The sequence below is a fragment of the Zootoca vivipara genome, chromosome 9, assembly GCF_965207765.1.
Source record: "Zootoca vivipara chromosome 9, rZooViv2.hap1.1, whole genome shotgun sequence".
NCBI lineage: Eukaryota > Metazoa > Chordata > Lepidosauria > Squamata > Lacertidae > Zootoca > Zootoca vivipara.
This window is the reverse complement of record NC_142592.1, coordinates 61,370,690-61,383,021: the sequence shown is the minus strand read 5'-3', so window position 1 is coordinate 61,383,021 and position 12,332 is coordinate 61,370,690. Positions and strand designations below refer to the sequence as shown.

The window sequence follows — 12,332 nt, the reverse complement described above, 5'->3', positions numbered from 1 at the left end:
GCAACCAGACCCCTTCCGCCACTCTGAAAGCTGGGCACAGTCAGTCTAATATGCAGCTTGGCCAAGTAAAGATGCCAACTGGGTTATAGGGAAAGGACAAGGGAGACCTGCAACAAGAATACTGCAGTGTGCTTCAACCAGTCACACCCACTTTCAGGATACAGTGGTACCTCGGTTTAAGTACACAATTAGTTCCATAAGTCTGTACTTAACCTGAAGCGTACTTAACCTGAAGTGAACTTTCCCATCGAAAGTAATTGAAAGTGAATTAATCTGTTCCAGACGGGTCCGCGGAGTACTTAAACTGAAAGTACTCAAATGGAAGCGTACTTAAACCGAGGTATGACTGTATGCCATTCCACCTCCACCACCCCTGTTTTCCTCCCCCAAACCCCACTATCAGCATTCTGTATTCTGTACGCACTAAGCATACTCTGACCACATTGTGTTATTTGGGGTTTTTGTACAACTGTAGCCTGCAAAGCCAAATAACACACCTTCCTTGCACATGGATGATGATGTTTTGGCCAAATAGAAAAAGGTGGCATTCGAAAAAGGAGTTTGCTATTATATTATATACGTATGTGTACACAGGAGCCAGCTCCTAGGGGCCGAGGGCTCTTCAGCCCCCCAATATAATATTTGAGGGAACCGGGTGCCCCCAAAGTTAATGGGCATTGTCATTCAAATGGTGTGTGTTTATCACATCATGTGATCGATTAGGCAGGATGGGGCTTACCTGCCCCCCCATCTTTTATTCTAGTTAGTATTGGTTGGCACCTGTCTGTCTCAAGAGACCATGGAGGAGAGTGCTTTGGGGGGTAAAGTCAAACCGCTGGAGAAATGGCTGTCAGTGTTACAGTGCGATGTGCAAATTCAGTCCTACGATCCCACTACCCTTAAACCTTCATTGCCAAAGCACTCTTCCCATGGCTTTCGCATCCAGCCCAGCAAGACACTGCCTAGCAAGTCTGTCTCTGCAGCACTGCAAGAGCTACTCACCTTGAGGATGGAGGCGTCTTTATTCTCCACCGTCTTTTCATACAGGTGTACTTGTATCTGGAGGAGAGGAATTGAAATGACTGTTTTGCCTTATCTCCCCTGTGTTTTTAAATTTGGAGCCTTAGGCATAGCTGCCAAGTCTCCTGTATTCCCCGAAAAATCCCCATTTTCCCAGCTGTTCCTAGCTGAAAAAACGGATTTTTTTGTTTCCCCCTGGTTTATTCTGGTGCGGCGGCCATTTTGGAACTGGGCGGAGCATGCTCAGAAGCGACTTTTGATGCTGCTCTGCCCAGTTCCAAAATGGCTGCAGTGTGACTTCTGGCACGGCGGCCATTTTGGAACTGGGCAAAGCAGCATCATAAGTCACTTCTGAGCATGCTCCGCCCAGTTCCAAAATGGCGGCAGCGCTACTTCCAGTCTGCTACTTCCAGTCTGCTACTTCCAGCCCGGTCCCTTATTTCTCCGACAGCAACTTGGCAGGTATGGCCTTACAGGACTTAAATACTGATTTTTGTAAGCTGCTTTGAAAGCCTTTTTGGCTATGGGTGGGCCATAAATGCCCCAAATACATAAAATGTATCCCCCAAGTCAAAAGGAGGAGCTGTCAGAGCAGGAGCTGAAAGGCTCCATCCAGTCCTTTATACTGCTGTTACTTTACATGGAATGTCAGGATAAAAATCTCCCAGATAATTTAAAAAATAATAATAATCTAATATTCATGTACTCAGAATATCTGACATCAGGAGAGTTTTAAAGGGCAAGTTGATTTCAGCTCTAGTTGGGAGAGAGGCCAACAAATTCATTATGGTTATTACATGACGTTCTACCTTGGAATTTGAGTGCAAAATTGCAAAAACCCAAGGTTTACATTCAGTAATCTGATCTATTTCAGTTTGGCAACACAGATTTTAAAATAGCGCTCATTTGCTTACAGGTAAGTTGATTGACGATTTAAGCTGAAGCATCTCTTTAAAAACATCTTAAAATAAAAACTGTACAGTACCCTATAACACACATGCGCACACATGCTTAATCTTCGAGGAAGAAAGAGTGCCTAGCCCAGTGTTTCTCAACCAGTGTGCCTCCAGATGTTTTGGGACTACAACTCCCATCATTCCTGACCACTGGTCTTGCTAGCTAGGGATGATGGGAGTTGTAGTCCCAAAACATCTGGAGGCACACTGGTTGAGAAACACTGGCCTAGCCATCCCGCCATTTTGTTTATAGATGACACAGAAAAATATTTGGCATTCGAAGCCCTGCATCGAACCCTTGCTTCCCCACACCTACTTGGGTAAGCACCTACTTGGAGTTCAGCCATATTTCTTGACAGCTCTGTGATCTTCTTCTGGAGACCATCTGAATCCAGAGCGTGCCTAATATTCTGGATTAAAGCAGATACTATTTATTATGCACAGCAAGACCAGCCAATAAGACATGCAGCCCCAAACTTCGGCCCTCCAGATGTTTTGGACTACAATTCCCATCATCCCTGACCACTGGTCCTGTTAGCTAGGGATCATGGGAGTTGTAGGCCAAAACATCTACAGGGCCGCAGTTTGGGGATGCCTGCAGTAAGACTTTTTCCAGCATATAAAACTGTCTGCAGACAATTCAGACGCAATTCACACTTGCCTCCTCTTGTAGAGATGAGATCTTGAGAATGAGGGACTGATTCTCCTTTTCCTGGTGTAAAAAGGAAAGGGGGTGGTGGTTTAAGATACTGCTAACATCCACCCACCCACACAGTTACTCAGGGCCACTATACAGAACTACCATGTTTTGCCCGCCCCACCTGTGGAAAACTCTGCCCTCAATTTATGGAAAATTGGAGATGTCTTGGGTTATAATCAACATACATCACCACAGAGCTTTAAGTCACATAGTGACCTATAAATAGGGTTGACTGACAACTTTCAATTTCAGTTTCCACATTTGCGTATCAGTTTGCTCTCTTTTTTTTATAAAGTCCTTCTGAAAGCTCACCAGCATTTTAGTGCAATTTGTAATACTGCATAAGCATTTTGTCAGACATACACATTTCACTTAATTTTTGTACAGGTATGTCCTTTTCACTAACGTGTGCATTTCTATGTAGTTTACATTACTATATAGCTATTATATTTTAGTATGCATGACTTGATTGGGGAACTGCACAGCGAAATTTGGAGAAGTGCAAATTTCAAAGGACTTAATGCACCGTTAAGCCTCAGTCAATAAACACTGTCTGAAATGGTACAAGTCCACCTACTAGCTGCTTATTCTGGGCTGCTGTTCTCAGCCTTTTTTCCTCTGCAGCGTTAAGCGTATTCTTTGCTTCCTCCAGCTCCTCTTTTAAGGTTTTCACTCGAGCCACAGAGTGCTGGAAACTGAAAGAACCAAAATCACCAACCCTGTTATGATGAGCAATGTGTGGTTGTTATAGGGCATTTTAGAAATGGGGGGGGGGAGACTGGCGGGATTTTCCTGCTCTGAGTGACCGCCTCCAATCTGGCAAGAGGAAATGAAGACATTTGGATTGCTCTGTCCCTGTTGCTTCAACGACATGGCATCAAAATAAAAATATGTACAGCAGCCCTTAGCAGAAAGGGTTGCAGCTCTTTAAAAATAATAATCAATTTTTATTAGATTTTCACTTACAAATCAATCATATCAAACCAATTATTCCAAATTATACAAATATATATCTATTAAACCAAACATTATGCCAAATTATAAAAATTTTGCTTCCCCATGCTTCAAATTCTGAGGGTTCTGAATATCGATAATTGCTGCCAAAGTTCCAAGTTCTTTCCAATCCTTTTAATTCAACATAGTCCAGATCTTAGAAAGGGTTGCAGCTCAGTGCATGAGCACCCATTTTCCATGCAGAAGGTCCCTGGTTCAGTCCCTGGCATCTCCAGGTAGAACTGGGAGAGACTCCTGCCCCAAACCCTGGAGAATTCCTGCCAATCAGCACAGCCCACACTGAACTAGATGGACCAATGGTCTAACACTGTATAACGCCGCTTCCCATGTTGCTAAATCAGTGCTGGCTCCAGGATTTGGAAGGCCACTGGAGAAGATGACCAGTACCACCCCTCTCCACCCAACCACTCCAAGTTCCCCCCAACCCTTGGAGAAGATTTGGGGGATGGGGGAAGTCCTGTTGCACCTGCAGAAGCAGTTCCGCTCATGCACTGGTTTAGTTGGATTCCACCCAAAGGGTCCCACCTTTTTATCTGATTATTCAGCCCCACATTGTCCTCCATCAATCTGTTGTTGGTCTCCTCCATGGCGTCCAGAGCTGCCTTCAACTGGTTGTTCTCCTCTTGAAGCTTCTGATTGCTGAACTGAAGATCTGCTACGCAAGTGATCAAGTCAGAGGTTTCCCTGGATGCACAAGAAACAGAAGGCTCTGACCAGCTGCCATGTCTGCATTCTCCACGTTTCGATGGGAGGGGGCAGCTTCAAAGATCAAAACCCAACGTGCCCCATTTCTTTTGCATCTTTCTAGCTGAATTGCCATCCCTGCGGGTTGCCAGCTGCCCTCTGGGCCTGAGCACCCAATCAGAAGTGGCTTTGCACCTGCTGACGTCCCCATTTCCTCATCCTTCCCAGTCAGTAGCAGGGATAGAGCTATTAGGAGGCTGCTTTCCACTCTGTTAACTTGCATTCCTCCAAAATCCTCTCCTATCTTCGAAATCCCCCATCATTAAAGTTTCCCTTTCCACCAACCCACCAACCCATGCTTGTCCTTCAGCTGCAAATCCCAGCAAACTGCAGATTGGGCTACTAATGCAAATGACATTTTAAAATGGGGGGAGGCAATGCAGTGGTAGCCGTGAGTAGCTCATCACCAATGCCCTATCATGGCATCACTTCCTAGCCCAGAAAATGACTAAATTATTCGTGTGGTGCATGTCAAATGTCTCATGGGCTACACCAGAGACCGCTCCAAAAGACCGGTAAAACTTAGAGGATTTTGTCTGATAGTCATATTTGAAAAGAGAGGGGGAATATGGGACCACAAAGGGATTTAGCATCGCACTCTCAGATTAGAAAGTGGCTAGCATAGAACTGTTTTGGGAAATGTGTTTTTAAGTGACAATTTAGCAAGTATAATTGTTTAATCTCTGTATGTATATTGCTGAATGGTTTAACATTTGAAAATTCCATTGCAGCATACTAAAGCTCTCTGATTAACTGTTGATGTTCTCTGCTCTTACACGTGAGTGTTTAACCTTAGATCACACGATCAAGGTATTCAATTGCAAATCTCTATCTTGTCTGTTTAGTCTTCTCTCTGGGAGCCACAGAGAACAAAAGAATGTGATAATGATGCCTCTAGAGGGGCGCAGAACCTTAGCCTGGATGCAGGCTATGGGAGAGATATTGCTTTGATTTTTGCTCTGATAGCAAGTATGTTATATATTTAACAAGAACCCATGCCTGAATATGCATATGCCAGGCATAGGCAAACTCGGCCCTCCAGAAGTTTTGGGACTACAATTCCCATCATTCCTGATCACTGGTCCTGTTTGCTAGGGATGATGGGAGTTGTAGTCCCAAAACATCTAGAGGGCTGAGTTTGCCTGTGCCTGCGATATGCCTTATACAACTTTCTGGATGTATCATTGGCTGATTTGTATCTGTTTTGAAGAAGTTCTGGTTAGCAAAGCTTTGATTCATATTTATGGGTCTGGACATTTTTTATTCCAAAAGGATTCAGTTTTTTATGCATCCAATTGCTTCAAATAGCGCAGTATTAATATCTGAAACAGCTTGTAAAAATATTTTTAAACGGACTCACAAGTCTCCTCTGGAAACATCGCCACCAAGTGCCTCTAGGCTTCCGGAGGTTACATTCAGCCTCACAAGAGGACTTTTGGCTGAAAAAAGAGGTTTCCTGTGACAGCTCAAGAGACAGACATTGGTACAGAGCATTTTGGGTTTTTCTCAATTTCTGTTGACATCTCCACACGACACATCACCCCCCCCCTTCTGACCTTCCCCACACCTCTTGCAGTTCCTCCAATAATATCCCAGGCAATACTTTCCAAGCACTTTAAACCCACAGTGAACATTCTCTTCCCCTCCCATGGTGGGAGAAGATTCCTTCATTAATCCCCCTCAAGCACATTTGTCTTTGCATCCCCTTCACTAATCCTCTGCATGCACTGGCTATTTGCAAGCCCCTTTCAGCTGCAGGACAGCACCCACGAGTTTTAAGATATATGCTGCGTCTAGTACACTTTTCAGCAAATTAAGTCTTCCATAATACAGAGAGCGTCTGATACCTGCTAGCATGCTTTCCCTGGTTGTTTCTCTAGCGGATGGTTCTTTCCTGGAACGAAGAAAAAAAAAACAACCCACAGATTTATTTCCTGTTTTAACATGAGTTTAGAATTTTAAGAAAAATCAGTTTTCATCAGTAGCAAGAGAAAACTATGCACTTTTTTCCCCCAGTTTTATTTCAGTGTCAGAAAACATTTCCCCTTCCAGTTTCTTTTTTCTTTTTAACTGCTTGCAAAAAACAGTCTTAGCTATGGAGCATCATATGTGATAATACATGAGCCCTAATTGGGTGGGAACATTAATGACTAACAGGTTTCAAAAAAGGAACAAAATAATAATCACAAAGTGGTTCTTTTTGGGGGGATGGGGTGGGAGGCTTCATTCCTCCTTTAACCATCAGTTTAATTATAAAAGCTGGAAGCAAGGGATACTTGGAGCAGCTCTGCATTTTACTGCACAGAAGAGGTCTCCAGCTTACCGCAACAGCAGCTCTGGATAAATTATTGCATAAGCACATGCCAAGAATAAATCCCACCTCAGTGTTACATTTCGCCTGTCACATCTATATATATATATCTAAATGTAAAAGGTCCATGTTTGTGGATGACCACTTTTCTCTGAAACCGCTTGACCGATTGCGTTGAAATTTGGACACAACGTTCCATTCCAAAATGCAAGTGTTTTTTATAAACTTAGATTACACAGATATCACACCAGTCACAGGTAACAACATGATTTTGTGTAAATAAGCTCCCTCCAGTGGTTGTCAAAGGAACAGACACCATATCCATTTGTATAGATAACATTAGCGCCATCTGTTGGACGCCAAAGGAAAAGGTCCTATAGAACACTCTATGGGGGAGGAGGGATAAAACAATGTTTCCAGACTCCCGCCCCCACCTCCTCCTCCCTTGCCATTCCAGAACCATAGCTGCTGGGGGGAGAGGGAGGACGGCAGGTAGCCCAGGAGGCAGGACGGGCCTCGCCCCTCCTCACCTCCCACCACCCCCAGCAGGCTGGGCCCCGCATTACCTGCTGCCTCCGCTGCCCACGCCGCGAAAGTCAGACTGGGCCCCGCATCTACCGCCGACGTCAACGTCGTGAAAGGCAGCCCAGCCCTCTCCTCACCTCACCTCCACCGCCGGGCGGAGAGGAAGGCCGCGAGGCAGGCCGGGATGTAGCCCGGGCCTTGCCACTCCTCACTGCACATGCCGATGTCCAGATCCAGAAACGCAGGCTGGGCCTCGCCTAACCTCACCCCCACTGCCCAGTAAACTTTCGCTTTCCTTTCTTTTCACTTTAACGCACAGAGCCACAGCAACGCGTGGCCAGGTACAGCTAGTCCTTGATAAAATATGAGCCACATGGGCTAAATTGTGATGATGCAGCAGCTTCCCACTCCAGTAACCCAAAATTGGGGTCCAAATCACAAGATTGCGGACAGCGACTTAGTACAGTGGTACCTTGGTTCTCAAACTTAATCTGTTCCGGAAGTCCATTCCAAAACCAAAGCGTTCCAAACCAAGGCACGCTTTAACATAGAAAGTAATGCCAAATGAATTAATCCATTCCAGACTTTTAAAAACAACCTCCTGAGGAACAGTAAGTGCACAAAGGGGAGAATTCATTTGACAGCTGTCAAAGCTGTCAAAATTGTTAAAAGACAAGGAAATTCATAAAAATTCATTGAAAGTTCAATCGGCTGCAAGAATATATTAAAAGAGAAGTATTTGGAATTAAGAGATGATTTATTGTGGAAAATTAAAGACAATGGAAAGAACAGGCAAGATGGAGGAAAGCGTGAGTGAATGGAAATTTCCAGTGTGCTCTGCCTCCTAATCTCCTGCCAGTCTGTGGTTAGAAGGAATGAAAACAATGTATTCACCAAGCTTCCAAGAGAAAGTTCTGAACTATTTAGAGATTTTGAAGGACATTCATAGGACACTGTGACACTCCAGTCCAACATGTTCAGAGACTTTGGTTCAAGATCAGGACTTAGAAGACAATGTGGAAAGCTTATTTGACAGCAAAGAACAAGAAGTGGACTTTGCAAAACCTGAGGTGGATTACAAAAAATGCGACCTGGAGGAAGAACAACAAAGACTTGAAAAGGAAAATGACAGTTGTCAAGAACAACAAAATGAATTAATGACTCAAGAAAAGAAGGCTCCTGGAGGGACTAAAAATTGGGCATGGGCAATCGAGGGAAAGGAAAGGCAGAGGGAGGGGGGGACAGAGGCCTGGATCTGGAAATGGGAAAGAATGGGTGTGGGGTGAAAATTTTTAGTTAAAAAGTATTTTGGTGATTGATTAACGGTTTCTGAAATCTTGGCTTGATAAAGGACTGCTGATCCAAGGGGGGGAAAAGACATCGGGAGGAGAAAGGAGAGTGAATAGATATAAAAATTTAGTTTTCTGGAGGGGGGTAGAAGAATGGCTTGGGAAACAATTTTTGGATTTGTAGCAACATGTTTGTGTTCAGATAAGTGTCTGGATGGAGGGCCGCCTTCCCCCCTCTCTTTGCTCAGAAGCACCTGGTGGCAGAAGGTGCTCTGGGGGGGAGAGGAGGGGGGGAGGGAAGCCCAGACACAAAAATGGAACCTTTGAAGTGCTGCGCCTCGCAGGTTCCTCTTGTGGCAGGAGGGGACTTGTGGGGGGGGGGCAGCATGAAGAAGGAGGAGGAATAAGTCAATATTATAAGGATAAAATTTAGAATTGGAATAGAAAACCCGCCATAACTAATTAGAGAAGTTAGGAAAACCAGGAAGATGAGATCCAGCCTTATACTGGACCCCTTCGATTCTCAACGGCCGCGGGTTCTACTGGTGGCAGAAGTGGCCTCGCGGGTGGAGGGTAATTGAGGGGACAGATTTTACATTGTATGTTTTGTTTGTTTGTCTTGTTTGTAAAAAAAATCCAATAAAAATTATTTAAAATAAAATAAAATAAAAACAACCCCTAAAACAGCAATCTAACATGAGTTCTACTATCTAATGAGACCATTGATCCATAAAGTGGAAGCAATAAACAATGTACTGCTGTCACACAATAAATCAACCAGTAGCTGAACTGTGTTCCACACAGTCATAAAAACAAAACAAAAAGAGCTGCAACAACAAAAACGCAAAATAAATAGCAAAAACTGGCAGGCCCCAGCATAACACTCAAAATGGAAGTGTGGCAATCAAAAAGGAGCATGTTCAGCTTCCGAAAAAAAGTTTGCAAACTGGAACACTTACTTCCGGGTCTTTAGTGTTTGGGATCCAAATTGTTTGAGTACCAAGGTGTTTGAGAACCAAGGTACCACTGTACTGAACACTTCAGCTAGCGAACAGCTTCCTTCCCCTACTCGTAAGTTTTCTGTTTTGTGCTCTTTCTCTCACACACATCACATAAAGGGGAGAATCTTTGGGGGGGTCCAGCCCATGAAGCAAGCCTAGGAAAATTTAGCACAGTGGTTCTCAAGTTTCCCCCCCTCTGAGCTACACTTTCAGAGTGAAAATTTGCTCGTGCCCCACCATTTATTTATTTTACTGATAAGAAATACATTTTGGGGGGCACCAACTTCTAGCCGTGCTTGATTTATAACACAGAACAAAACTACTTTATAATATGATCGCGGGACACCCAGAAAGTATAATGCAATGCAGCCACATAACAACAGGAATCATTCCCTGATATAATTATGAAAGTGCCTTCTCCAGCACCCTGTTTGAACGGCCATTCTGGGTCACAGTTACCGTGTTTTTCATATTTTAAGACACCGTCTTATATTTGGCTTATGGCTTATTTTCGGGGGGTGTCTTATTTTATTTTTTTTAATTACGTGCAAGTTGCTGCTGCTGCTGAAGCGCCGACAAAGAGCCCAGCAGCGCGCACCGTGTGAAGCCCCGAGCCAGGGGGACCCGCTGAAGTGCTGACAAAGTGCCCAGCAGCGCTGCACAGAGCGGCACGAGCCGCAGCAGGAGGAGGGGGATTCAAAGTGCTACAGAGCACTGCTGGGTCCTGCTGGCTCGGGGCGCTCCGCATGGCACTGCTGGGCGCTTTGTCGGTGCTTCAGCGGGGCCCGCAGCACGCACCGCATGGAGCCCCGAGCCAGCGGGACCCAGCAGCGTGCCCCGCTGAAGCGCTGACAAAGCGCCCAGCAGTGCCACACGGAGCGCCCCGAGCCGCAGCAGGAGGAGGGGGATTCAAAACCGTGTGTGCTGTGGGCCCCGCTGAAGCGCCGACAAAGCGCCCGCAACGCCATGCGGAGCGCCCCGAGCCAGCGGGACCCAGCAGTGCTCTGTAGCACTTTGAATCCCCCTCCTGCTGCTGCGGCTCGGGGCGCTCTGCGCAGCGCTGGCAGGTGCTTTGTCGGCACTTCAGCTGGGTCCCGCTGGCTCGGGGCTCCACGCGGCGCGAACTGCTGTGTGTTTTGGCGGGGCTGCAGCAGTTCCGGGCCCCAACCCGACAGGCCTCTTCCTCTTCCTTGGCGCCCTCCGGAACTGCACTACGGCTTATTTTGGGGGGATGTCTTATATTTTTTCAAGGCATGAAAACCCTGCCATGGCTTATTTTATAGGTGTGCCTTATTTTATAAGAAACAGGGTAGGACCACTTCAGTATCGCTTGATACTTTTGCTCTCATTTTGAAAAACACCTACCATATCAAACCAAATATTGAAAAAGTGCATTTACTTCCCCCAAAGAATCCTGTATATTATTAACGGTTCTGGAAATTGTAGCTCTGAGTCATAGACCATGTGCACTTTGGGCAAAGGCATGTGCATTGAATGTATGCAACCCAAGAAGCCTTGCAAGACCCGTCAGTTACCAGCTTCTCCTGCAGTCGTCGATCCATTCCTTCATGATGGCATGATATGTTTCCAAATCCATGGAGATGTCCCTTTTATCAGGATCAAGCATGTTCCACAGCTCCTCAAGACTGCTGTCCTCAGAACTCCGGCTAGTTGTGTATCTCACGAAGTCAACTAATTTGGAAACAGCCACTTTGCCTAAAGACAACAGCAACAATGGACACTAAGAGCTTGCCCACACCTCCCTTTTCTCAGCTGCTCCCCCCTGGAAAAACTCGCTCTTTACCGATGACTCAGAAGAAATGGCAACCGGGTTTGCCGCAGATTGCTGTTTGTTCCGATTAGGGGTAAAGAGCAAGTGGGAAAGTTCTGAGACTCATGCTTTCTAGGTACAGGACAAGCAGAAGTGTGGACTGTTAAGTATAATTGATTTAAGTCACACAGAAATGAACAAAGTATGTGCATTAATGAAGCTTTAAAAAAGAAAATGGCTAAATGCGTATTGCTAACTGTCAGGGGGACTCCCTACAGGGAGCCTCCCCCCCCATCATCCTGACCAGCACTTCGCCCAGCGAGAGCAGCAGCAGCGGGTCAGGAGGAAGTGGAATGGAGGAGGGAAGGCTCAGCGAGGTATCAGAGCCCCGGCACTGCCCTAGCCAACAAGTAGAAGAGGGAGCACAGCCTCTTCTGGCACCCAAATTGAGGCGCGCACCCAAACGCAGGGTTAGAGGGCGGCGTTTCGGGGTGCCCAAGCTTTTATGCTGGCCCAGAAGCAGAAGGGCGCCATTGCCAGATTCTGCGAGTGTCTAGGAGGTCATGTTTTCTGTTATCTCTGCACTGTAAATAGTATGCACAATAAAACCCTTAAAGACAGAGCGGACTGGAGCGTCTTTACTCGGGAGTAGCCGCAACAATCCTCTGACACCAACACTGGAGTTTTTCCACAGTAGTTTTTCTAAGGGACTCTAAGCTCCTAAATGGGTTAATGATTACCTTTCTGTTCCTCTAAACCAGGCATCCCCAAACTCCCTTCAAAATGGGGATTTGCGACTCAGTGCCTTCATCACATGATCTAAGGTTACAACTGTTTAGAGCAGGCATCCCCAAACTGTGGCCCTCCAGATGTTTTGGACTACAATTCCCATCTTCCCCGACCACTGGTCCTGTTAGCTAGGAATCATGGGAGTTGTAGGCCAAAACATCTGGAGGGCCACAGTTTGGGGATGCCTGCTCTAAACTGTTGTAACCTTAGAT

The 12,332-nt window shown here is 45.7% G+C and overlaps 1 protein-coding gene across 1 annotated transcript in view; it reads right to left on the bottom strand.

The window, feature by feature from the left end:
* IRAG2 (inositol 1,4,5-triphosphate receptor associated 2) overlaps window positions 1–12,332 on the bottom strand; it is a 56,765-nt gene that overhangs the window by 41,326 nt on the left and 3,107 nt on the right. The window contains exons 3-10 of the mRNA XM_088677005.1: window positions 11,096–11,276; window positions 6,266–6,328; window positions 5,795–5,866; window positions 4,216–4,374; window positions 3,254–3,371; window positions 2,638–2,688; window positions 2,309–2,386; window positions 1,003–1,059 (exon numbers count right to left, since the gene is read on the bottom strand). Coding sequence (XP_088533131.1) covers window positions 1,003–1,059; window positions 2,309–2,386; window positions 2,638–2,688; window positions 3,254–3,371; window positions 4,216–4,374; window positions 5,795–5,866; window positions 6,266–6,328; window positions 11,096–11,276 — 779 coding nt within the window. The remainder of the gene's footprint in view (window positions 1–1,002; window positions 1,060–2,308; window positions 2,387–2,637; window positions 2,689–3,253; window positions 3,372–4,215; window positions 4,375–5,794; window positions 5,867–6,265; window positions 6,329–11,095; window positions 11,277–12,332) is intronic.